Source organism: Gekko japonicus, unplaced genomic scaffold (assembly GCF_001447785.1).
Source record: "Gekko japonicus isolate JY-2015 unplaced genomic scaffold, Gekko_japonicus_V1.1 scaffold768, whole genome shotgun sequence".
In the NCBI taxonomy this organism is placed as follows: Eukaryota; Metazoa; Chordata; class Lepidosauria; order Squamata; family Gekkonidae; genus Gekko; species Gekko japonicus.
In genome coordinates, this window is record NW_015159733.1 from 79,856 (window position 1) to 106,624 (window position 26,769).

Genomic DNA, 26,769 nt, shown 5'->3' on the forward strand with positions numbered 1-26,769 from the left:
CGAAAGTGAGCTCCAAAGGCATTTTAAAGCCATTGGAGCCCACCACTGGCCCATGGCCCTACCTGAGTGAGCTACGAAGGCAACCTCCAGGTTGGACCACCCGACTGTAAGTGAGCCCCAAAGGCATTTAAATGCCTTTTGAGCCCACCTCTAGGTCAGGTCGGCCCAATTGAGCTCCCAGAGTCTCATATGTCTCTATATGGATGGGCCCCATCCAGAAGTGGGCTCCGAAGGGCTATAAAAGCCTTCAGAGCTCACTTTGGTGTAGTGCCAGTTTGGTGTAGTGGTTAAGTGCGCAGACTCTAATCTGGGAGAACTGGGTTTGATTCCCTACTCCTCCAGTTGCTCCTGGCTGGATGACCTTGGGCAAGCCATGGTTCAGATAAGAGCTGTCCTTGAAAAGCATGTCAAGTGCTCTCTCAGCCCCACCTACCTCACAGGGTGTCTATTGTGGGGAGGGGAAGGGAAAGGAGTTTGTAAGCCGCTCTGAGACTCCTTTGGGTAGTGAAGGGCAGGGTATAAATCCAATCTCTTCTTCTTCTTCAATTGGGCTGAGCCACCCAACTCGACTGAGCTCCAAGACTGAGCTCCGAAGGGTTTTAAACCTTACTTTCAGAGCACAGTCGGGCCAGCCCAATCCAGAAGTGGGCTTCAAAGGCATCATTCAGGTCGGAGTGGTGGGCACAGACAGCATTTAAATGCCTTTGGAGCTCACTTCCGATCAGGCAGCCAAACCCATTTCAATGCCTTCAGAGCTAACTTCTGCGTGGGGAGCCCCACAAACTTCCAAAGCACAAACCGGTTCATGCCCTGGAGAAGTTTGTGGACATTTGTGGTTCATGAAAACCCCTGAAGCACAGTCCTCCATGAACCTCCATTCTTCCAGTTCATGCCCATCCCTAACAGTGACCCAAAGGGGTGGGGGGATCAGGGTATAAGATGCTGACACCAACCTCATAGATGCACGTGGCTACAATGTCTCAAGTCACTGTGTTGGTCAACATAGGTGCAGGACATCCTGCGCAAAGTTAACAGGGCTCTCTGTCCTGCTGGACAGTCAGTTGCAATCCCATTATAGACATTTAGTACAATGTTTTAGGCCAGTGGCATTATACTAACAAAGCTGGATCTTTGGTGCAAAAAGAACTCTTACAATGGAGTCTAGGTGAATCATGTTCAGTCTTAATCTTGTCAGTTTGGTGTAATGGTTAAGTGCACGGACTCTAATCTGGGAGAACCAGGTTTGAGTCCCCACTCCTCCACTTGCACCTGGCTGGATGACCTTGGGCAAGCCATAGTTCTGGCACAGCTGTTGAAAAAAGAGTAGTCTCTGTCAGAGTTCTCTCAGCCCCACCTACCTCACAGGGTGTCTGTTGTGGGGAGGGGAAGGGAAAGGAGTTTGTAAACCGCTCTGAGACTCCCTTGGGTAGTGAAGGGTGGGGTATAAATCCAATCTCCTCTTCTTCTTTCTTAGCTGTGTGTCTGATTCCATTGCCATATTTATTAATGATGATGGCTGCTGTTGCATTAATATTGACAGAAACAGACCTGTAATCAAGGGAAGGTCAGTGGCCCAAAATGCAGGTCTGATTGTGTACCATCCCATGTGAAACCAAAGATACGGCTGAGGTATCCAGCAGGTCTACCTTGCAAAGGTTTGAAGCAGACATCATCAGAATTCTCCTCAGGTTATGAACCTTCGTTCAGTATATGTTTTAGGTTTGTGCATACAACCTGCAAGGCTTTTTTCATAGTTTCAGAACATAAAATAAGACTGTGGAGTCCAAGGATACCTTCATACTTACCCTCATTATGGATGGACATAAGGGGATTTGTTACAGAGGGGAAAAAATCTGTTGAACTCTTTCAGAATCTTGCCCTAAAATGCATAGTGTGATTGTGTGGGGGGATGGAGCTTAGATATTTACTATCAGACAGAGTTTATTTAAAGGACTCTGGTTGATCACACTGACCCAGTAATATTCCACATACAACACTTAGAATCTTGTAGGAATTAGGTTTCTTTTATTATTATTTTCCTTTTATTTTTTAAACAGGTAATACCATCAGTAAAGAAGCTTGCAGTGCAGAGTGGTTGTAAATGCTCTCCAGCTGAGATTTTGAGAATGGAAAGAATTGTACTTGATAAACTTCACTGGGATCTTTACACAGCAACATCAGTGGATTTTTTAAACATTGTAAGGACACAAAACATTTTCCCCCCAAAAGATAAATTAGATTTTATTCTGTACCAAATAAGACTAGAAAACAGCAGTGGTGCACAGTGTACATTCCCCTCTGGTTAGCCTCACAGGTCGAGTTGCCACCCTCGGGGGGGGGGGGCTGGGATCTGGAGAAAATGGCTGCTTTGGAAGGTGGACAGCCTGGCATTATACCCTACTGAGGTCCCTCCCCTCCCTAAACCCTGCCCTCCCAAGCTCCACCTTCAAATCAACAGGTATTTCTGAACCCTGAGTTGGCAACTCTACTCGCAGGCATAACATTTTTGGATATCGGCAAGTCTTGTGCGGAATATTACTGTGAAGATATTGAACTTCCTTTTGAACAGCCCACTATTCCAAATCCTGAAGCCTGGTTTACAGATGATACAGACTCGCATTTTTGAAAGGACAACTAAAGATTGACTTTGAAAAAGATTCTCATACCATATCACTATAGACCATTTTTTCTTTAAATACACACTGAAAAAATATTTCTAACTACCTGCACTCTGTAATACTGTACATAAAAAGCTTTCAGGTTTTTTTTGCTACATTTCACAAATAGATTATCTTGAATCTTTCTTTTCCTCTCCCTGCACTAAAAACACTCGACCCTCATTTTAAGGTAAATTAGATCATTCTGATCTGGCACTTAAATCGCATCTTATTTGCTGAACGTTCATAGAAAGAATGAAAGCTTCCTTTTAAGAAGTTACTGTGTGCTATAGTAAGGCAAAAATCATGTGCTATGACAGTGTCTCAGCTCTTCTCTTTATGGCAAACAGTAGAGACATGTTCCATCCTGGTATGAGGATTGTTTTGAGGAAATATCCCATCACAACCAGGATGAAGCGATTGTGAAATCGGCTTCAAGCATCATCAGTGATTTCTTTTCTTTTTCTCTGTTACCTCTAGTGGCTGGCTTGAACATTGCTATTTTTTAATCATACAAATGGGACGTCAAACTCTCTGAATTGACAATTGCAACAACGCAATGAATTCAGAATTAGTTACATTCAGTATAAGCTTAAACATTTCAATATTTGGCAACTACGACACAAAAACGGTAACAGTAGAACAAAATGATAATAAACTTTTGAGAGATTTCCTGCCATGAATAATTAGTTTGCACTTCTGGTCAATGACATATGAAAACGTACAAAGTTCACTGTTGACCTCTGCTCTTTTTTTTAATATCCGTGAACATGTGGTGTGTATTTATATATCTATATATATAGGTGTAATATCTTTATATATTTATTAGTGTTTATCTTCTCTCCAGTTCCATGCCATGGTGATATCCAAGTGGGCCCATCTGCTACATGGGCTGCCTCAGAGGAATCCTTCACGCCATGCCGCATTCTTGACCAAACAGCTGCAGCACTGTATGGCATGCCACCAACTGCTGCAGTTTAAGGGCTCCACATTGGCTTTGGTGATCATCACCTTAGAGTTGGAGAGGATGACTCCTGATTGGTTTCCTGTGATAACAGATCTGCTAAAAAAAGCACAGGTAGGAGTCAACATGGCCTTGGCAGAACAAATCTGAGGCCAATACAAAGATTTTTTATTTTTTAAAAGAAACCTCATGAATATTTATAAACCGACGTTGCACGTTTTTAATGTACTTCTCAGGAGTGCTTGTATGTTTGTTAGAATGCATTTTTTTTTTACAGGATGCAAAATTCTGTTAGTTGTAATGGAAGTTAATGCCTTGATGGAGGACCGTCATTTAGAGACCACTATTAATTTATGTGATGCATGGCACCATGCCTGATTTAGGTCGCACTTTCAAGGTAGTCCAGCATGTACTGTTTTCCCAAAATTGGAACTCACCACAAAATGGGCTGTTGAGAACTTGTTAAACCGCATCCTTTAGAATGTCAACATTGTTTTATTTTTTAAATCTCACCTGGCGTCTCTCATTGTGTGGCTACCTCCAGTCCACCAAGCCAAGGGCTAAATGAAAACCTAGGGAAGTCAAGGATCATTAGATGCAATACTCCTATCAATGCAGTTTCCTTGAAGCTGAATACATAAAGTGGGGTGGTCACGTCAGCTGTGCTAAGTATTCTGGAGGTCAGCACAGAAGCACCATGTAGGTATGGGTGGGAAATGTTAAGATAACACAGAACTGTAATAACACCTTTTCTTACTCTACACCTGTGCTACTATATCAACTTTTAGGAGTCAAACCCAGTGCTCTCTGGTTCTTATGCTATGCCGACTTTTCCCTCTCCTGTTACAGTAGCACTTGGAGGACCTTCTGTGTTAGAGAAAACTCAGCAACTTTACAGGAGTTATTATGTATCTCCAGTGGCAGCTTACATAACACTGGGTACTGTGTTAAAGTACCATATTTTGTAGGCATCACAGAATGTGCAGAGATTCCCCATGCAATAAGTATGCAATGAGTACTGGCTACATAATGCATATTACTGGAGTAGACTTTGACTTAATTAGTTTCATATAGCTGTATTCCCACAGCAACTAAAAGGCTGTGCCTTTACATGTTTGTATATCAGTTAAAGAACACTGATAGTGGCAAATACTTCCGCAAATTAGTGGAAAATGGCTCTGTTATGTGTTGCATTGCAGATTGACAGCACTCAGTTCATCCACTGTAAAGAGCTTGTTGACCAGCATCTCATGTCTTTCCAACCATCCAACACTGTCTATATTTTCAACCCTGCAAGCCAAAACATTCAGACCCACCTGGAGGAAAGGCTACCCTGCTGTTATTCCATGTTGAAGAAAGCAGTGCAAATTAACCTACAAGCCAGAGGGAGCCAGGCAGTCCCAGCAGTTTTCACACCTCTCCAAGCCAGCACTTATGAAGATGATATGGAGACAGATGAATTCTATGATGGATTCAATTACTTGTACAATGAAGTTGGGACACCAGAAGGTGGACAAGGCCGCAATGACCAACTGAGACAAAAAGGAAGTAGCAGTTTCTGTCCCCCATTAGAGCCTGCCCCTGAGATTGACTAGTGTGTGTGTGTGTGTGGGGGGGGGTTGCTCTGTTGTAGCAAGGAACCAGCCAGTACCCAAAGCTATTTCTAGTATATCAAAGGACAATAAGCTGTAAATAGAAAGCACTGCCCATTTTGGAGTCCCAACTCTCCACCTTTTTAATCGCTCCCCACAAAACTACACTTTGGCAGTAGGTTGTTTTGATGTAATCGAAATATAAAGCTCACAAAGTAATCTATGCAATGAGCAGCTGAAGGAGAACATCTCAGGGATCAGCAATCAGCAGCTTGGACTATATTCTGCACTTAGAAATACAAATGGGGCCTAACTCCAGGGGGTGAGGGAGAGCTTTCTAAAGTTTTGCCTTTCAGAGTTTGCCTTTATTTGGATACTATCTCTACTCTCCTGCAGAAGTTAAGTTCCGTGTCACTGTTCCTCAGTAAGCTATGGATGAGTGTGAAAGGTTACATGTACAGGCAAGTAGGGCTAGTGATGCAGGACCAGGTTCCTGCAGATATGGTTCGCTGGAACCCTAGCCCTGATATTTAAGGCCCAGTTTGTATATTGATCAGGAAGCAATCAGATGGATAAAGTGAATGAAGCAGGCATTAAAGCTAGTAAAAATTGTGCCATAAAGAGCACCGATCTTTAGTGAATAATGTTACATATTTGCTGGCTGGTGACTCCAAAAGTTGAGGGCAGTGGGAGTGTTCAGCAACTTCAGAATAGAATCCATGGCCTTTGGAACTAGCCCTAACGCATTAGCACTTTTTCTTCACACCTCATCTCTGGGTTGTTCACCAAATGAGGTACATACAATTGGAATGGTCAGATCAACCATTTCTGGTGCTCTTTGAAAGAAGGACTGAGGACTGTCTGAAATGTCAGTCAAATGTTACTTTAAAAAAGCAACAACAATTGCAGCCTTTTAAATTGATTTATATATATATTAATTGAGAAACGCAATTGTGGGCCTTCAAGTGCACAAAACTTGCAAAAAGCTATTTTTTAAAATATTATTCACAAGAAACAATTTATATAGCTGCTTAATGGTATGGCCAGCCTTCTTTAGCATCTTAAGTTAATAGGGCAGTGCATGTGTAAAACCATATTTTTTAAAAAATGTGTAAAACGGTGCTAAAATATATTAAGGTGAACATATCCAAAGACTGCATGGTACCCACAGTGAACTTTATTACATGTTTATACATTACTGTAAATGCCAAAAGGCAAAGTTTGCTGTGGGGTTCAAGAACTGATTTGAATGCATACCCCCGAACCTGTGGGTGCCATGGTGCCCACCAGCACCTTTTCTGGCACTCACCAAGTGCTTCCAGGAAGTGGATGGGACCAAGTAGGGCTTTTACCCAGCAAGGATTCCAATTGGCTGTGCAGATTTTTTTTTATTCTCAAGCACTTTTTTCTCTGCTTGCTGGTTATCTGGATAGGCTCAGACACATCCATAGCCATGTTGGAATGCATCAGGGAATTGGAAACAGAAGTGTGAAATCAATTGAAAAAACTGTGAAGTCTGTGCTTAGCGCTAAGAAAAGAAAAGACTGAACAAGAAGGGTCTTGCCAGCACAGTGGCTGATAAACTAAATAAGCTAGGATTCCAACATTTTGAAATCATAGTATATTAGACTACAGACTTTTTATAATGCTTTCCACATGTCTGAAGGTCTCATTTTAAAGGAAATACTTGGAACAATATTGGCTGTTTATGCAGCAAAAGGACACTTTTGTTTATAGGATCAAAAACATCAACTGTTTCTTTGTCAAGCTGTGATTTGACTGTACTTTTTATGCAGGTAAGGTTTTTTCTTTCGTAAATGAGGGGGGAATTTTTTTGTAATGATTGTTAATTAAAAACTGAATTGAACTGCTTTTGACTTTTTTCTTTAAAGGTATGCCTTAACACTGACAGCAATCACCACACTTTTGGTACAGACAGAGAAAAATACTTTCAGTGATGTAGCGATGGCCACTACTTTAAAAAGTGGATTATACAAACTCGTGGAGTGCAGGTCTAGCGCTGGTTATTAACCATATTTACTGAAAGGATTCAGCATTTTCAGAGGTAGTATACTATTAAATATTAGTTACTGGAAAAGGATGGGAATGTGAAGAGCTCCAAGAGAATCTTTTGAAACTGGATAAGGGGGTTCAAAGGAAATGTGAGGCACACTGGAGCAAAAACTCTTTCACTTCACCACCAGTGTGGTGTAGTTATGGTCAGGGCTCTTTTTGTAGAAAAAGCCCAGCAGGAACTCATTAGCATAATAGGCCACACCCAATAGCAGAAATGCATTAGCATATTAGGCCACACCCTGACAGCTCAGCTCATTAGCACATTAGGCCGCACCCCCATGCTACCAGAAGTGTGGTTATCCAGCCACACCCACCTTTTGCTTGTTATTCTGTTTACCTTGTCTGTTGTCAAAACCCGGGGCTTTTTTGTAGCAGGAACTCCTTTGCATGTTAGGCCACACACCCCTAATGTAGCCAATCCTAATGAGTTCCTGCTGTTGGGTGTGGCCTATTATACTAATGAGTTCCTGCTGGGCGTAGCCAACTTGGGAGCCAGCTAGAACTCCGTTCCTGTGCGTTCCTGCCCCAAAATAGCCCTGGCTTATGGTTGACATGTTAGAACAGGATCCTGATGACCCATGTTCTAGCCCACTCTACCATGAAAACTTGCTGGGTGATCTTGGGCCAGCTACACGCCCTCTGCCTAACCTACCTCACAGCGTTGTAAAGGTAACATGGGGAAGAGAACAATGCAGGCGATATCGGGTCCCCATTGGGGAGAAAGGCAGGGTATAAAAGAAGTAAATGCACTCTATATCCTGATGAAGTCGGAACTGATGGCAACTGAGAAGGAAATATCCTGTGAGTTTTAGTTGACATCTTGTTGACTCAGTGTGCAGCAGCTGTGAAAAAAAAAGGCAAACTGAGTTGTTAGGAAAGAAGACTGAAAATCGAATGGCCAATATTGTAATGCCCCTATGGTGCAGCCCCATTTGGAATCCTGCATACAGTTCTGGTCGTCCTGTCTCAAAAATATATTGCAGAGCTGGAACAGATGCAAAAGGGGCCACCCAAGATCGGGGGGAAGCACCTTTCCTATAAGTGAAGGCTAAAGAGCCCAGGACTTTTTGGTTTAGAGAAAAAAAATAAGGAGGCACATGGTATGGCATGGGGTGGGGAAAGTGGAGAGAAAAGGCTTTGCTCTCCCTCTCCCAGAACTCAGGGCACCCAATGAAACTGGTGGTAAATAGATTCAGTTATGAAATTCACTGTCCATGGGTGTAATGATGGCCAGTAACAAAGATAGTTTTAAAATGGGATTAAACGGATTCATGGTGGACAGGTCCCTCCATTGCTATCAGTCATGGTGACTAAAAGGAGCCTCCACATCCAGAGGCAGCAAACATTTGAATACCAGCGTTGGGAGGCAGCTGGGGGGATTGGTTGTGCATGGCTTGGCCACTATGCCATGTTTGTTGGTACTGTAGAGCAACTGGTTCCCTGGGTGAGCCCTTATGCCGAACCAGAGGTCTGATGCAACGAGACATCTCTTGTGTTCTTCTGGGGGCAACAGCACGGGAGGTGTATCCCCTTCACATCCTGCTGGTGGACTTCACAAAAGCATCTCGTTGGCCTCTTTAGAAAACAAGACTGTGAAATACAGTGGACTTCTGGTTTGACCAAGCAGCACTGTTATGCTCTTCTTGCTGATTTGGCAAACCCGGAGTCAGTCAGTGGCCTGCATCCTTGGCACTCCACTAAGCAAAGTCTAACGCATTTCTACATCTTCAGGCAACCTTCATTTGGGGGGAGGAGACCAAGTTGGAAGAAGCATCCTTAGCACAGAGAAAATTGCCATAGCCTAAGGTTGGACACAGCCTACTTTATAGTTTAGAACAGTGGAGATCATAAACTCTTTCCATATTTTGTTCAAATAATTGTTTTTATTTACAGTTCACTAATTTGCAAAGAGAACCCAGATTACAAAAATTGCTCAAACCCTTATAACCATCCCTACACAGAAAAGCTCTCCTTACGCCACAAGTTTCATTCCTACATCAAAACTTTTCCCCTCCAGATTTCAATGAGCTGAGAAACTAAAGGTAAAAAACTGAATGCAGACAATTACTTTGCTGCTTCAGTGTGTCTATTTCTGGTTTTCATTCTCTCAGATGTTTTCTGAATTTTAAAAGGGGCAATATCTATGTATCTAGGTTACACAAACCTAACATGCATGACTTTTTAGAGAGAAAGTAGGAAACATGTTAAGACATTCCCTCTACAATGCCTTCTGCCTCCCCCCCCCCATTTAGTTGTCCTTTAAAAATGGTTTCATGCAGGGCTATTTTTGGGCAGGAACGCACAGGAACGGAGTTCTGGCTGGCTCCTTAGTTGGCCACACCCAGCAGGAACTCATTAGCATAACAGGCCACACACCCAACAGCAGAAACTCATTAGGATTGGCTACAGTAGGCATGTGTGGTCTAACATGCAAAGGAGTCCCTGCTACAAAAAAAAGGCCCTGGGTTTTGACAACAAACAAGGTAAACAGAATAAGAAGCAAAAGGTGGGTGTGGCTGGATGAGCACACTTCTGGCAATAGGGGGCTGCGACCCAATATGCTAATGAGATGTGGTGTCAGGGTGTGGCCTATTATGCTAATGAGTTCCTGCTGGGCTTTTTCTACAAAAAAAGCCCTGGTTTCATGATCAGGTCCAGTGTTTTGTTTTCAGAGGGTAAAGCATTTGGGAGGCAACACAGCCATCACTCACAACAAGAAACAAATGAAGACGCAGAAATAAGGAAGAGGAAGAAACCGGACCAAAAAAGGAACCCAGTTCAAGTTAGGCACCATTTTATTATGAGGAAACATGAGTGACTTTCCTTCTGCATACACTCCTACTATAAAATTCACAGTGGAAAAACCTCTGCAAAAATTTTTAGTGCTAGAGGATGTAAGAATTCTGTAGAGATGGTAAAGATATTTAAAGCTCCTTGAAACCCCCAATCGCAAACCCATTACATGGTTATTAGTCCCACAAAAACAAGTTCATTAAAAATATAGAGTGGGACTCAGGTAGTGCATATAGGTTAAAGAGTGTTAATAGATCTGAAGTCAAAATTTTCAGAAAAAACCATGTCAAGCCTTCATTTACAATGGCAGAGTAAAGCAGTGAGTTTGAAAATATCAGTTCTGTATTGAACACATAAAAGTGTGAACACAAGTGCATTCAGTCTGCCATTGGGAAACTTGTATTAGGGTTCTTTCCATATAAAGTAAGATCAGTACTTTGGTTTTAGTGCATGCCATGCATTTAGCCTGAATTAAAATGCTGGGTAGTTGAACTACCAGAGTTCTAATTAATCAAGAAACCTGGTCAGGCAAAGGTGTCCAAAATCAGATGCTGCTTATCATCTCTTCTGTGCAACACAATGCAAAACATAAAAAAGTGGAAGCACCAATTAAATTTCTTCTGCATGAGTTGTTTTGGCCTTAATAAATCTTCTAATGTACATATCTTCCTGATGTTATGGAGCACGAACTGGGAAGACTAAAGAAGCTACAGAAAGAACAAGAGAGAAGCAACATTTAGCTTGCAATTTAACCCAAATGACAGCCAAGCGTAAATGCATGAAAGCACATTCTAAAAACTGGAGGCAACACAAAGTTTCTGCTTATTTCAGCTCATGGAATCCTGAATATCCAGAACTTCAAGCATCTTGTTTTTTAAAAGAAGGGCATTTAAAACCTGTGGTTGAAAACGTTTTGGGGGTGGGGGGTCACCACCATTTTATTACAGAAGGCAAAAAGAATATGGAGTAAAAGGACCTAGGCAGAAACCAAGGAAGCTGCATTCTTCATCACGCTCAGCATTTAATAATAATTGCTAGAGCCTAGTTTCACACAAAAGCCTGCATATAAAGACTTTGCATGCTTGCTTTAAATGTTTACAGACTGAAGGAAAACTGGTACATTGTTCTAATTGCTCTAGGGGCAGTCTTTTCAGAATTTATAACCAAGACTGTTTTCAGATGGGCTCTTTGGCTTTTCTTGCATTTCAGACAGGCAGGCTATTTAAACTGCTGATGATTCTGACAGCGAATGGTTTATTTTTAAATCTCAGACATCTTAAAGAGCAAGTGATGCCATCCCCCACCCCCCTTTTTTGGAAGGTTTGATCCATTTTTGTGAAAACACTTTTTTTTGTTATATGTTGTATTTCTGAGCTATGAGAGGATGCTACCTGAACTGCTTGTAGCACTTTGTAATGAACTACTTTATTTTCCTACCCATTTTTATGTTTTTTAAATAAAGGAACCAGTTTGTACTGGTGCAGCCCTCCCAGGAGGCAGGGGCTGGGATTCAGCAGGGCAGATCACAGCAAGGTTGCAGAGAGTAACAAGGGTCCAGTCCAAAAGTCAGGGGTTCCAGAGAGCAGGTATGCCAAGTCCAGTCTAGGGTCAATGGATTCAGGCAAGTCCAGTCCAGGGTCAGGGATTCCAGAAAAGCCAGTAGTCAGGTCCAGTCCAAGGGTCAAGGTTCCAATGGTCTGGTAACAGCAAGGTGGTTCAGTAGCAATGTGTACTTGTTGCATCCATGAAACTAACAAGCTACATGCCCAGCCAATTCCTTGGCATTCATCCCAAAACTACTCATCCATCTCATCAGTTGACAGCTGATGACGGACCATGAGTCTCACACTCCTCCTCCTTTCCTGCAACTCTGTGCACCTCTGACGGCTTTGGCACAGCAGGGGTGTGGGTGAGCTAGGTGGGCTGGGAGCATCTTCTGAAGCCTTGTTTATTGCTTCAGAGCTACAAGGCATTGGCTCAGTTTTAGCTGTAGGCTGTGACTTCTGATCTCTTGTTGCTCTCCTTCTGGCTCAGAGTCAGCTGCAGCTGGTTGTTCAATTACTGGCTGAGGTCTAGCTGCAGGTAGCTCTTCGTCTGCAGAATCTGTGCTGTCACTGAGCACAGACTGACTTACAACAGTTTTTCAGTATAATGTAGCATAAAACGGGGAGAGAAGCATAAAAAAGGCAGGTGCAGCAGGAAAGCAGGAATACACAGCACCATCTGAAATTCAAAATTTGATCAATATGTACCTTACATACAGTTTAAAGAGCCCATCTGAAACAGCCTCACTTTTACAACGTTTTGAACTGAACCTCATTCAAAACAGAATAATGTCTTCATGTGGAAGTGCCCTGGCTCTTGGGCATTTTCCCTTTCCTCATAGCAATTATCTACCTCTTAAGGGGGTTTAAGTCATGTAAAATTCACTCCAGTATCCAAACATCAGTGGAGTAGACCTGTGAGTGCAATATTTTAGAAGCAATGAACCTGAACTGAACTCAGACCCTGAATGGTTTAACTCCCTGAGTTCAAGAGATTATATATCAGAAGGGTAGTATATATCACAGCAACCGATAGCATACTGTATGTCTACATCATGTTTTAACTTGATTCAGGCAACTTATTCTATGACTTTGCATCTTAGTGTGGACAGCAGTACTGAGTCTTGACTTTTAATTTTAAAAGGAAGATGTTATAGAACTACATATTCTGTTTTATAATACGTATTTTATTAGGAATATATTTACCTGATTACCTAGCCATTTTCATTTACTACCAATACAGTCGTTAGACCAAAGAGATATTGTTGCTTTTCTCAGAAACTGAACACTGCAGCCACAGTGATCTTTATATAATCAATACTACATATTCACATGGATACATCAGATGTATTCATTAAACCAATGAATTCATTAAACACATCTGATCTTCATACAGGCCATGTGCTGTCCATAATTCCCACCCCTACATCATAGCTCTGCCAGCTATATAATTCAAGTCATAAGGTCAGCACAACATTCCTCCACACCACTCTGTACCTTTGGAGTGGGACAGGGACTTACCTCGAACCCCTCATTTGTTGCTGAAGGGCTGGACTGCAACCCAAATAAGTCCCTGTATAGTCATACTCTCCATGACCTCTGTGCAATCCTATGCAGTTATTTCAGTTTAAACTAATTGATTTCATTGGGTTAGAGTAACTCTTCATGGGACTGCACTGTTAACATGGCAAATTGCTGCTTCTGGTGTGGCTCCTCTTTTGGAATTCAATGCATATCAAGACTTCAATGTTTTGCAGTGGCAGTTCTACTGTTAGCCTAATTATATATCTAATTTAGCCTAATTACACACCTATTACATAAGCAAAATTCTATCTGCTGCTGGGTTTGTATTAAATGTGGGAATAAGTTCTGATTACACTAGACTTAGAGCTCCCACAGCATTTACCCATCACTAAGCATTGTATTAGCTAGGTCATTTTTTACTTTCAGCTCCTCTTAATATAAAATCCACTGTAATATGCATAGATCACCATGCAAGAATACTCAATTGCCCTGCCCAAGCATCTGGAAACGTTTACTATTCTACCTACCTTGAAAAGATCTCCTTAGGTTCCCTGCTGGAGTTTTTAATGTCATCAGTGCCTACTGTATTAACAAGATGGATCAGAGTTGTTCTTGAGAAGCCAAGGAGTTGTGACTTAAAGAACAATTCACATTCCCTGCCCCTTCACTGTTACAAATAAAATCAAGTATTCAATCAAGTCTTAAGTACCCAAATCTAACCTCTCTGCCCAGAAATGAAGGCCCGCCCCTGTCTTTAAAAGGGAGACTGGACATCCAACCATGTGCCACAATACTGGGGCACTCTATGAATGGTGGGATGTAGTTGGAGCACTGCAACAAAGCCTTAGAACCTCAATGCTTTATGTATGTGACAAACCAAGTCAACTATTTTTAAGCTAGGACAAATCCTAGTTCCAGGTATTTTTGTAAGTAAAATGACTTAGACTAATTTACATCAGTGAGACAATGGGTTCAACTCAGGCACATGAGTGGCTCACAACTGTACATGTAAATATTGGAACTGAAAGCATTTTTTTCAACATAACGGAGAACTGATATTCAACAGTGAAGGAAGCATGTGTCCAAAGTAAAACACCACAGAACTCAAAGTAAAATGTAACATTTAATAATAATACAAAGGAAACTGAAAAAACTGAAAGCTTTTAAAAAACTTGTAAAACAAAAATTAGAACAACATGTTAATATTTCATGGAAGCAGCTTCATAATTTTCCCCCACTGTCTCTCAGTGACATTGTGTGGTCGGTCTTCCAGGTGGAATCCTCTACTGTGTTTTCGTTAGCAAATAAACTGCTGTCTCAAATGCATAAGCTTTGAAAAACAGGAAAACATGTAGTAGTGAAGCTTCCATGAAAAACTGCATTTTTCCATTAGTCCAATTAGTTATAGGACGGGCGGGGGGGGGGGGGGGGATGAGTCAAATAGTTTTATGTTTCCTGTTTTCCTCGCCTAACATAAGAGGTGAATTTAATTTAAGATTAATCTCACATTATAACCACCAGTAACTCATTAAATAAGAAACAAATGTATAGAATTATAATATGCATGAACAGCTGCGTTTGGTCTCATACAAAAATATGACATTAAGTACTACTAAAGAGAATCCCAGGCAAGAAAAAAAGTGTGTGATTTCTGTTGAGGACGACTTTTACAAAACGATAGCAAAGGTGAGGTCACTAATTTTTAAAAAGGGACAAAATAGTTAGCACAGTGTATGTATATGTATCTATATATATATACATACATATTTTACACACAATTAATGTATTGTTACATACATTCTGAATGTCTTCATCAGAAATATATGGAAAATATTGCCATTATAGCCATATGTTTAAAAATCTTTTCATTATTACTACTGGATTTTCACACACTTCTAAAAAGGCAGGAAGAAAGAAACTGAGCTCTCAGAAGCCAATCAGAAAGAAAAGATTTGCATAGAGACTCTTATTGGTTACAGCACTTGCTAGAACAGATGCATTAGTTTGCATTATCTTCTCAAACTTTTGACCTGCTCTGAAGTTTCGTGTAATCAGTCTTCAGGCTTTTACAAAACCTTTCATCTGACAAAGGAAAACATGATTGACTTTGCAACTTTAGCCAACTTTACTTTGCCAGGATTGTCATCTTGTACATGATGTGTCATATTTGTCCATTTAGACAATAACTCCTTCTCCTAATATTTTGTATCCATCAGGAAATAATATATATATACATATATGTATTTAGCTTAACAGAGGCACAGCCTTTTTTAAAAAAAATCAGATTATAACAAACGCCTAAAAAGTGTAAATATCTACACCACCATTTCTTAGATGGCTTGCCATTTAAAGTACCTGTATAATTTTATGAGGTTTTCCCCCTTACAAATATCAAGTAAAACTGTAACATGATTTTTAATCTATGACAGACAATTGCCTTTTACATGGGGGAGAAAAAACCCCCAAGACAACATTTCATCTTTTGAGCACTTCTAACGGGCTTCTGCAAGAGAATGTGCAACATGAGAAATCTCTGCCCGGTTAAATGCTACTTCTGGGCAGGGAAGGAAAGTGCCTCTCACCATTTCAAAAATTAAATACAGGCTATAACACAGCATTAAAAAGGATTTTACGTGGGAGGTTAAACCATCTCCAGAGAAAAGGGGATCTGAGAACAGTTGTTAACCTTACACAAAAGCAAGGTGGGAAGAACACAGAGGAACAATTTCTTCTACCTTTGGAGGTGAGAGATCTGGTTGAGGGTGCAACATGCAGCTCATTTTATACGGAAAGAATGAATGAGAGATGCTCGTGCTTCTTTCAGGTTTTCATCCCCACTTCTATGCAATGAGTGAATTGGATCTAACAGTTGTGAATATGGCTAGGATCCCACCCAGAATTGCTTCACGTGCAAGGAGGGACTTTCACTGATTTCCCCCTCCCAAGTCCCAAATGCCCCCCAATGTGGCTCAAATTCTAGCTCATGAATGTGTCCAACATGCGTAAGGATTCCCAACATTAGCAAACAACAGGCGCAGCTCCAAAGGCTGCCAGTTACTCAACAGCTGGGGAAATCCTTCCACAAACTCTTATTTCAAAATATATCTTGTCCCAAGATGTTTGGCAAAACAAATTCTTATTTGGAAGCCTCAGGTTATGTCAATCATCCCCTTATTTTTAGTCCAAGATCTGGAGATTTCTGAATTAGGTCAGATGGTCCCCCACTCATGCCAGCCCTTGTGTATTTGTTTGCCTAAATAACGTAAGTCACCACACAGAGATGTAATTTTAAGAAATGTTCACATCGAAGTGCTTCTACGATTGGCAGCACTACTCTAAATTAAAGGGAATTAAAGGGAAATCATATTCATTCCTTGTCTCAGTTCCATCCTACAAAAGACAGGATAGTAACTGTTGCTGAAATATCAGTCCCAGGAAAGCAAATACAAAAGTTTTTAAAATGTGTATTTTCGCAACAGAAGAAAGAAAACCTTCTTTTAAAGGACTGGATAGGGATGCTGAAATGGATTAAAAAAATAAAACTGCAGTTTTCTATATCCTACTTTTGATTAAGGAATTTCAAGATGAAACATTACTCAGACATCAGCCCACATTGGTACAATAGATGGAAATGTCTCATTCAAGCCCTCTTAAAATTCCTATTTAATAATGCTGCACTTCAGGTGCACAGAAAAGCTAAACACTGTAATATTACTTTTATCACTACTACAAACATCAAAGGTATTTAGAGTTTTTGTTTAAATAACACCGCTAGAGTGGAAGTTGTGAAGCTGGAGCACTCTTCTTCAAACAAGAGATTCGAAGTGTCACCACACATTCGAATGATGATTTATTCAAAACGATTTGGTGATTTTTTTACACCAAAGTTATTTTAAAAGATAAAACAAATGAGGTTCCCAAAGGTAATTTTTATGTTTAATGTCTTACTTATGTTGCAATGGTTAATTTATTAGGTATAGGTAGTGTCAGTATATAAATAGATGTACTGGGCTTAAAATAAACCCCTGCTAATTTCAGAGCTAGGCATTGCAATACATATAAGGGAATTTACAAATACAAGGTTAATAATTTCTTTTTTTTAAGTTACATCCTCCATAGACCCAGTCCTTTCACTGAGAAATACAGAAGATGGTCATTTTGTCTTTCATGCTGGCTCACTTGCATAATGGGATGGGCAGAACGGATCACAGGGTGGAAGCGCAAGCAACTAAACACATGAATGCACAAAGTCCGCTCCTGGCATTTAAGTCTGTGTGTGAAATTAACTGAAACAAAAAAAACATAAAAAGCATGAATTAAACTACAGAAATAAAACATAATCAAAACATAAGAGTAAAGAAATATGTATAAATATATATACACACACACAGTGATAAAAGAGAAGACATGGTCCTTCGGAACACACAACATGAGCAAAACTATACCTGTTCAAAAAAGCCACAGGCTAGACGATATTTCCATTAGCAACTGTACCACAGCTAAGCTCTTAGTTGTTTTTTAAAAAACAGGTTTCCAGTTTAATCCTTGCTATCTCACCCATTGCAGGGCTAGCCTTCACCTGGGTTAGATCCAAACATTCTTTTCCACTAAAGAGAAGCAATTCTACCAGCAGAGCAGAACGTTCCTGTCTCCCCACCCCACCCCCAACACAGACCACTGAGTTCCACAAAAGGCTGCTCCTGAGGAAAATCTCAGAACAACATGAAAAACGAACTGAGGGTCTGCAGTGGGTGAAAGTTGTACCCATCCCTGCTAGATCCACCTCCATGGATTAGCAGAAGCTGACAGTGCCATTCTAGACAGTCTGCTGGCTGATTCAGTATGCAAGTTCATTATGGTTTCGATCCTGTATGCTTTCTACTCATGGAAGACAATCTTTACTTGCCCTAAAGCAATCCCACCAAGAACGCTAAAAATCTTCTGCTAGGAAACACTGAAAAATAAGAAATGCACTGGATGGGGGATCTGGCAAAATTGCAGAGCTGCCTCTTCCATGAGTGCGTAGGATCCAACCCTATGTCTTCAGGACAGCTCACCCATTGTACGAATGAGAACTACACAATTGCTTGATATTTCTGTGTCAGCCAGTTCAGCTGAAATGCTGTATATAAGTAGGTTGTCAACCATAACAACTGAAATAAAAAAACAGAAATGGGTACACCTAACATTACTAGTTATGTTTAAAGAAATGTTCATTAGTGATTTTTGTAGCAGGAGATGTTGAACCAAAACACAAACTCAGTCACAACCACTAATAATTCCTGTAAAACAGGAATTAACTGAAGAGCAAAGAATTATGACAGCAGTCCCAACAGCAATCTCATGTCCCAGTTTTCTGACTCCGCAAGTGAACACAGAAGGCATGGAAAGGGACCATGATCCCTTTAAAAATCTTCTCCAAGTGGTGAGTTCACTGGGAAGGCATTCAAAGGGACTTTAAATGCCCTTTAACTTCAACTATCCGGCGGACCCAAAAAAATCCCAAATATTCTCAGGTTTTTTTGGGCTTAGCCATTTTGATAGCTAAAGAATGCCAAAGAAATATCCAGAAAATACCGATAAGGTATTTTTTGGCTATTTTTTCAGCTCGTATTCAGCCGAATGCACACCCCTGCTTCTCATAGGAAATGTACACTGCCTCCCCCATGCTAATATTGCTACCCAGAATAAGTACTATGAAATAAGCAGACTGACAAAAAGACCTATTTTAAAAAATAGCTCTATTTTGATAAGCAATCATATTTACATACTAATACTGGGATTCATATAAGGACGGAGAGAATCAGTACATCTGATCAGTACATAAGATCACCTAGGTGTCACTTCATATCGTTAAAGGGCTCAAGTTTGTAGTTTAAATGTTTCTGTAAAGCTTGGTCTCATCAACTGTGCATGTAGAAGTCACAGATCCAATGGTGTATTCGATACAGCATCCAGCCAGCAGTCTGGTGAAGCTTGCATACATCATAGATGTCCATTGCTGGCAGCTTGCTCTGAAGGGAAATGTAAGTGCAAGGGCCAAGAAGTGGAATGATTGCAATGGGTAAAGCTGATCATGCAAGCTGATCCTTAAGAACACGGGAATCCAGACTCCAGTATCAAATGCCAGAGGTGTTATCTAATTAGAAACCTCAGCCCCACTAATTACAAAATTATCCTCTTACAATGAAAGCTTTGCTAAAATCTAAGACACAGGCACACTCGTTAACATAATGAAATAGCTCCAAAATCCTCTCCTCTGTATTATCCAGAAGATGTCACTAGCTATCTTTAATAAGATCATTTTGGTTTCTAGTGAATTTGTACAGTTCACAGCTACCCATATTATTGCAGCATATTAGCTCAATTAAATTTGACCCAGCCAAACACAGATTTTTAAACCTTAATCATGTTTTATTTAAAAATTGGCTTTGACTGCAGCTGTCTTTTAATTAAAAAATAAAAATAAACAGTGATGCCAGCAGTGATTACACCTTCCATTGGGCTGTGATTAAAGAATAGCAGCACCTAAAATCCATACTAGTTGCATTTACATGTGCTGACTCAAAGACTGCCCACGTCTACTATCTAAGCATTTACTGTGGAAGCTCACATCACCCCTCAATGTTTTGTTCTGTTTTTAATTCTGCCCTGTAGCAACTTTGCCTCTTCCAATTTGATATGATGCTAAGCTCTGTCAGGAATTATTTAAAGGTTAATGCTAGTTCTATATTGTTAAAGCAATTCTCTTGCTGTAGCTGCACAGACATCTATCCACTTAGGCCACACAGCCTAGAACAGGGTATTTCTCCCCAATGCCCACCCTCCATGACTGACATCTGGATAGGGATGGACACAGATCTGCAAGTCAGCCTTGATCAATTCCGAGGCAGACCTCGCTTCATGAAGTCCTTACAGGCTGCACCATGCATTACCATTTCAGGGTGGAATCACCACTTACCCTGTCAAGGTGGTGTGAGGAAAAAGGCCTATTCCCTGCCCAGCCTAAATTCCTGCTTACTCATGTTTCTGTGATATCGTTGGCCTGGACCACACAGGACTACCTGCTATACTGCAACAGAAACCTATAAACCTATTTCAAACTATGTTTTCTAATTCTGGTCTGGAGATAAGCACAAGATAATTTTGCTAGTTCAGTCATAATGAGAAACGATGGTTTGCCCCAACTAGGAAGCAAATCAGAATACATGAGGGGAGAAGGGATCATACAAGCTCAGGCCCAACAACAGAACCAGGGATTGGCCTCTGTATCAGAACCAGGCCATAACGTTTCAGAACTAAACAGCAAACCATGAAGCTGTACCTTTTCAGTATCATCTTAAAATATAACTGCTAACCCTTGGCCTTATTCTTGATGGCCATTATCAATAAGGTCTGGAGCTTTTTCAGCATTCATGCACTTATTCGAGAAATAGAAAATATTAAATGTAGCAAAAAAATAATCTGATTTTGAAATCACTTCTGCTGCTTAACATATTAGGCTTGACATGACCAGAGATATTGGTTCTCAGCTAAAGGCAAGGCACATTGGAGAAATGTTTCCTCTCTGAAATTAATTCTGCATAATCAAAATAAATCTGAGGAGTTCTCTGACCCATGCTTTGGTGATGGCCACTGGTTTAAGATGGTTTTTAAAAGGGGATCAGACACATTCAAGGAGATAAATGACTATTAGGCTGTAAGAATGGACACAGAATCTTCATTTTCAGAGGCAGTTTCTCTAATTAAAGATACAAAAGTAGACATCAGAAAGCGACCTCTGTACTTCTTTGGAAGCTTTTCAGGGAAATCTGAGCCAGTATTTGTCTAGGTAGATCTTTGGTGCAATCCAAAAGAAAGTTCTCATTCTAGTATGGTGTGGTTAACTTGAAAGGAAGGAGCCACAACTCAGTGGTAGAGGACATGGTTTGCATTCAGAAGGTCTATGGTTAAATCTCCACCATCTCCAGTAGATCTCCAGTTTACTGGTGGCTCACAGCTGGGGAAGACCTCCACTGGAGACCCCAGCCTGGAGTGCAAGGAGTGCCTCTCCCAAAGCTGTGGCTGAGGGACAGAGGCTCTCCGATGCTCCTAAAGCTCCCTGCCACGGCAGCTCCATTCTGGAGGTGAGCGGCACATACCGGTAGAGCAAGCAACGATCCAGCAATGATTGAAAGTCTCCCTACCTTCAACAAAGAAGATTAAGAATGAGTCCTGACGATTTTGCAGTCAAACAGCTAAGCGGGCGATCCCCTCTGGAAATCCATAATCTACTAGAGGAGGGGGTGGAGCTGGTCTCACCCCAAAGCGGAACTTAAATCCAGAGTTAGAAAGAGGGGAAGCCAATTAAAAAGCATCTCACAACTCAAAGTGAAAATCAGCCAGAGACTATAAGCAAGTAAACTTTTCAAGACTTAATCGAAACTTTCACTAGTGTAAACAAAACTTTGGTGAGCTGAAAATGGCACCGAAGATAAGACCTTCTTCAGGAAGTGCCAGCTCAGCCGGAGCATCCTCTAAACAGGAAGCCAGTGTAGATTTTCCAAATATGTTAAATGCTGCATTGCGCCCTCTGCTGGAGCAGATGACTCAACTTAATAGAGATTTTGAGTCTCTCCGGAAACGGCAACAAGAAACTAATAAGAAAGTTGAAAAAGCAACAAAAACGCTGGAAAAAGTGGAAGATAAGGCCAAACACTTATCTCAGAGACTGGAGACAGTCGAAAAAGCAAAAGATTCTGAGAAAAAACAGATATCATTACTGCCAATGGAAAAAATCATTATATAGCCTGAGATTCCAGGGTGCCCCGGAACAGAAAGGAGAAAATCTCAAGGAAATTTTAAGTGGAGCATTGGCACCGTTGGTGGATTATAAAGCAGACTTTCTACAAAGTGAGATGGATGTGGTGTATTGGACGTATTCTGAATACATCAAGAAAAATAATCTGCCTGGCGAAATATTTGTGAGATTCTCTAAAAGAACAACTCGGAAGGCAATACTTAAAGTGACTAATGGGATTACCATGAAAATCAAAGGGTAAGATATAAAAATCTTGAAAGACATTCAATTTTAAATAAGAAAGAAGAGACAGCAGTATAAAAAATTGACAATGTTTTTACAGAAGAATGCCACTGTCTACAGATGGATTATACCAGAAGGACTTATTTTCAATTTCAAGGATTCTAAGCAAAAGATAGACTCTGTTGCGAAAGCCAATGCTTTTTTGGAGAAACATCAAAAAAAATATGCAATGGAAAAGAAAGCAGAGGACGACAAACTGGAAGAAGATGACAGCGAAGGTGGCTTGGGAACTACTTTAAATTCATCGAACACTTCTTCTGAAGAAGGTTCAGATTCTGAGTTGGGAGCAGCCGCCCCCAAAGCTCTAAAGCCTAGAGGGGAAAAGGAGAAGAAATAGACGTGGACACTGAAAGCTTATTATTTATTTTAAAAGTTGATAATCCACTTTATCTGATTATTGTTTTATAATGTTTGTACTGTTTTGATCTTTATATGAAATTGAAGCTTAATCTTCAGCATTATGTTTAAAGTTGGGGGGGGGGACTTGGTAATGAATTACAACATTGTATATGGTCTTGTTAGCTGTGTAGTTTTAGTAGGTACCCATGTCCTTGTTCCCTTAATTTGTAGAAAAGAAAAAAAAGGAAAAAGAAAAAAAGGACAGAAGGTCTATGGTTAAATCTCCACCATCTCCAGTAGATCTCCAGTTTACTGGTGGCTCAGAGCTGGGGAAGACCTCCATTGGAGATCCCTTGACAGTCACTGCCAGTCTGAGTCACCATAAGACACTTCCATATAATAGTGGGACATAATATTCATTCGAAATGTAACAACTTCTAAGTAAAATACATCTACATGGAACAACATAGAATAACAACAGAAAAACCAAGAAACTATGCTGAATATACTCCCAGTTTACTGTGTTCTGGTCTTTACTACTTTTAAAGCCCTTTCTGTATGTTTGGTACAAAAATATTAACATTAACCAACTAGATGCCAAAACCCAGAAGCTAATGGACATGTCTTCATTCCCTGGGAAGCTGCAGGCATTGCACTCCTTTGAAACCAAAGAGGCCAGGGACAATTGGCATGGCTGTACTGAGAAGATGTCACTACCTAAGCATCATTACAAGCATAATTTGAAAAGGGCAGATTCTTATTTTCTACCTCTCTAATATTTGGAACAGTGATTAAGCCTTGCTAAAATGTTTATCATATCTTTGAAGTATTCTACTAATTTCAAAGGTGCTCTGAATGGAATCTGGGTGGCTTTTTTTAATAACTCAGGCACTTACCTAATTTGTTTCAACAAGGCTTTTTAGAGTAGTCAAGCTAATGCAATCTATATACTAATAGCCAAGGGTCCCCTGTGCACGTGGATACTTATTTCCCACGATCTGGGGCACATGGAGGGAAAACAGATCTTTCAGCAAACTTGGGGCACTCCCCAGATTTGCAGAAAAATCTAAAATGTTTTTTAAAAAGTATACCGGGGATACTTAAATGCCCCCAAAAGTAAAACTCCTTGCTCTGCACATGCGCAGAGAATGGACTTACAGGAGGCGCAGGAAAAGCCGCTGGAGTCGCAAGGGAAGTCACCATGGCAATAACCGTCCTGCCGCTGCTAGGACTGTAGCAACAAGAACCGTCCACACCGCCACTGGGACCACTGGGGAAAGACACTGGAGCACTGCCACACCAATAATCATGCACCCCACCGCCAGACATGTCCCAGTCATTGCCAGGACTGCTGGCAACAAAGAGTAGGGCTTCAGCCACCAGGTTTGGGCACTCCCGGGTAGGGAAGGTGGTGGAGCAGCTAAGGGAGCCAAAGGGGCAGCAGCACCTCTCTGGGAGCCAGCCCACCTTCTGCTGCTGCTGCCCAAGCTGGCCCTGCCACCGGTCAACTGAAGCCCAAGGAGGTGAAGACTGCGTCGGGCCCCCTCCCTCGCCAGAAACAGAAAGAAGTGGGGTTCTCTGAGAAGGGAGAGAGAGAGACAGAGAAAGAATAGGGGATTGCCTGTTGGGGGGGGGAGAAAGAAAATGAACAGGAGATTGTCTGAGGCTTGTCTGAGGGAGGGGGAGATGGGTGGGGGGGAGAAATACCAGAGAGAAAGAGAGGGGCCGTCTGAGAGGGGGGGGGGGAAAGAGGGGGTGGGGGAAAGAGGACAGTGTCTGAGAAGGGCAGGGGTAAAAGGAGGTGACACATACAAGGGGTGAGAGGAGAAAGGGGATAAGAAAGGATTGTTAGAGAAGGGGGTAGGGAGGAAAGCTGACACAGAACGGGTGAGAGGAGAAGGGGAGGTGAGGGGAGATTGGTAGATAAGTGGTGCCTGTAGAAAAACAGAGAAGGGAACTTTGACAACCAAGGTGGGAAAGGGAAACAAAGGTGGGGGAATGCCCCCTCCCCACAAGTTCCTTGCGGGGATTGCTGGCAACGAAGACTGTCGTAGGGCCACAACACATTATGCAACATTCTATTGCGGGTCCCTCTTGTATGTTCTAATAACTAGGTGTGAATGCACTGCCTGGTAAAGAAGCTTGTGTCAAGCGGCTTACTTTTTCTTGTCTTTGTCCTTCTTCAGCGGCTGCTGTGAAGTGGCCTGCAAAGACTGACACTGCAGCGTTTCGACTGCTACCTTTCTCCTGTTGAAGGCATTCATCTCTTCCTCCAGCTCTCTTCTCTTCTCCTCCACCTTCCTCTTTTCTTCCTGATGTATCCTTTTTAGATGTTCAAACTTCTCATGCAGCTGGCAGGAAAATCAAAACATATTCAGTGAACCCTGCTTTCCCATTTCCATCTAGTAGGAGTGGCCCTGACCTACTGCAGGGTGCTTTGCCCACCCCCAAGTTCTGTAGGAACTGGGCTGATTCGAATGTTAATGAGCAACACTGTTGCAGATTCATTCTGGAGGAAATGGGTAACATCTGTAAAGAGAAACTATGTGGGATGGGCCACTTTGTGTGATTTTTCTTCTTTCCTGCACACCAGTGTTTTTCCTTCCAGGCACAGGGAGGAGACACAACATTTTCCTGGCTCATATGGCTCCTCTTTACAGTCATCACCGGAAGGAAGAGGGATCCAGCTGCGGGGAAAGCAGCAGTTCTTCCATGTCAGAATGAAAAATTAAACCGGCCCTTAATTCCAGTGTAGAGTAAGTAAACTTTTCCCCATGGCGCAAGACAATGCAACTTCAACATTGGTTGGAGTGCTGCTTTATATGTCAGAGAAAAGTCTTATGGTTAAGAGCAGACCCATGAGGAAAAGGCAGTCTGGGCAAAATCCAGATCTGTATTTCTTTCACTTGGGTTTTGGAGCCCAAAAGAACTTTCCCCCCTAAATGCTGCTAAGTAGGTTTTAAGAATTCAAAGATGATCACTCAAATTTTGAAGAGTTTTAGATCAGCATGAACAGGCCACCAAGCTAGGCACCTACATAAGGTTAGTCATCATTTTCAATGCACCAGATTGCTAATACATTGTCAGAAGAACTCAGCAGAACCATCTCACTCTAGACTAAAAAAGTAGGATTTTTAAGACTTCGAAAAAACAAAAACAAAATTTGATTTTTTGTTTTTTGTTTTTAACAGTTGCCATGTTTCAGCTCTCTCTCTCTCTCTGACTAATCACCAACAGATTTGGAACTGGGGAACTGCAGTTTGGCTTCAAATAAGAGTTTTATATGAACAAAATTATGCGGAACAATGTTATAAAGACAGGAACACAACTTTCAATTTTTGGATATGTTATAAAATTACATTTAGGTGGAAAATGACAGGGTTTTTTTCCCTCTCTCTTCCAGTTCTGAATCACTCAATGAAGTTGGCTGGCGGTAGTTTCGTCAGAGAGTATACAGAATCCACTACCGCAAACTGAATATGATATTAGATAGCTTTAAAAAAAAAAAACAGATTAGGCAAATTATTGGAGATTCTTCTAGTAATAGTTATTAATCATAATATCTAAAGGGAAGCTTTGTGATCAGATAGGATTGCTAGAGAAGGGGGTAGGGAGACATTATGGACAAGCAGGGGCAGAACATTTCCCTCACATCCTGCTTGGAGGCAGGCCGCTGTCATAGAAAAGACAGAACTTTTGTCTAACCAAACAAGAAAGGCAGTTCCTTACTGGTGGAATTCACTCACTGGTGAATCTCATCCATCAAAGGGATTTTTACACTCAGCACACATGACTCTGTAGCCCAGATTCATCCTCTGCCATACTTACTTCCCTTTCCTTTTCTTTCAGTTCAGACTCAGTCTCCTTGACCTTGTTCACAAACATCTGCCTCATTTCTTCTTCTTTTCTCTGCAATTCACAGAGGAACTCTTTTCTTTTTGCCTCATATGTTTCTTGAAGGCTAGTAAATACAAAATAAAACAGGCTCCCGGTCATTAGACATTTTTTAAAAATACGAAATATTTACGAGTTAGCAGCAACCATAAAATGCTTGTTTACAGCTTGCACTGTGTATGAGAGAAGGATTGATACTATTAATGAGAAAGGAGCTCAGTGCAAAACCTGTGATACTTCTGTTATTCCTGACTCTAAAATTCACCACAGATTTCAAGACAATTTTCAAATTTCACACATTTCA

At 41.2% G+C, this 26,769-nt stretch overlaps 2 protein-coding genes across 2 annotated transcripts in view; one reads left to right on the forward strand and one right to left on the reverse strand.

The window, feature by feature from the left end:
• The window catches only part of CCNI2 (cyclin I family member 2), an 18,148-nt gene extending 10,977 nt beyond the window's left edge, over positions 1-7,171 (forward strand). The window contains exons 5-7 of the mRNA XM_015429162.1: positions 2,058-2,198; positions 3,505-3,735; positions 4,821-7,171. Of these exons, the coding sequence (XP_015284648.1) occupies positions 2,058-2,198; positions 3,505-3,735; positions 4,821-5,216 (768 nt within the window). The 3' untranslated portion in view covers positions 5,217-7,171. The remainder of the gene's footprint in view (positions 1-2,057; positions 2,199-3,504; positions 3,736-4,820) is intronic.
• Positions 7,172-10,379: 3,208 nt separating this feature from the next.
• SEPT8 (septin 8) overlaps positions 10,380-26,769 on the reverse strand; it is an 82,320-nt gene continuing 65,930 nt past the window's right edge. Inside the window, exons 8-10 of the mRNA XM_015429171.1 lie at positions 26,400-26,536; positions 24,732-24,922; positions 10,380-10,789 (exon numbers count right to left, since the gene is read on the reverse strand). Coding sequence (XP_015284657.1) covers positions 10,735-10,789; positions 24,732-24,922; positions 26,400-26,536 — 383 coding nt within the window. The 3' untranslated portion in view covers positions 10,380-10,734. The remainder of the gene's footprint in view (positions 10,790-24,731; positions 24,923-26,399; positions 26,537-26,769) is intronic.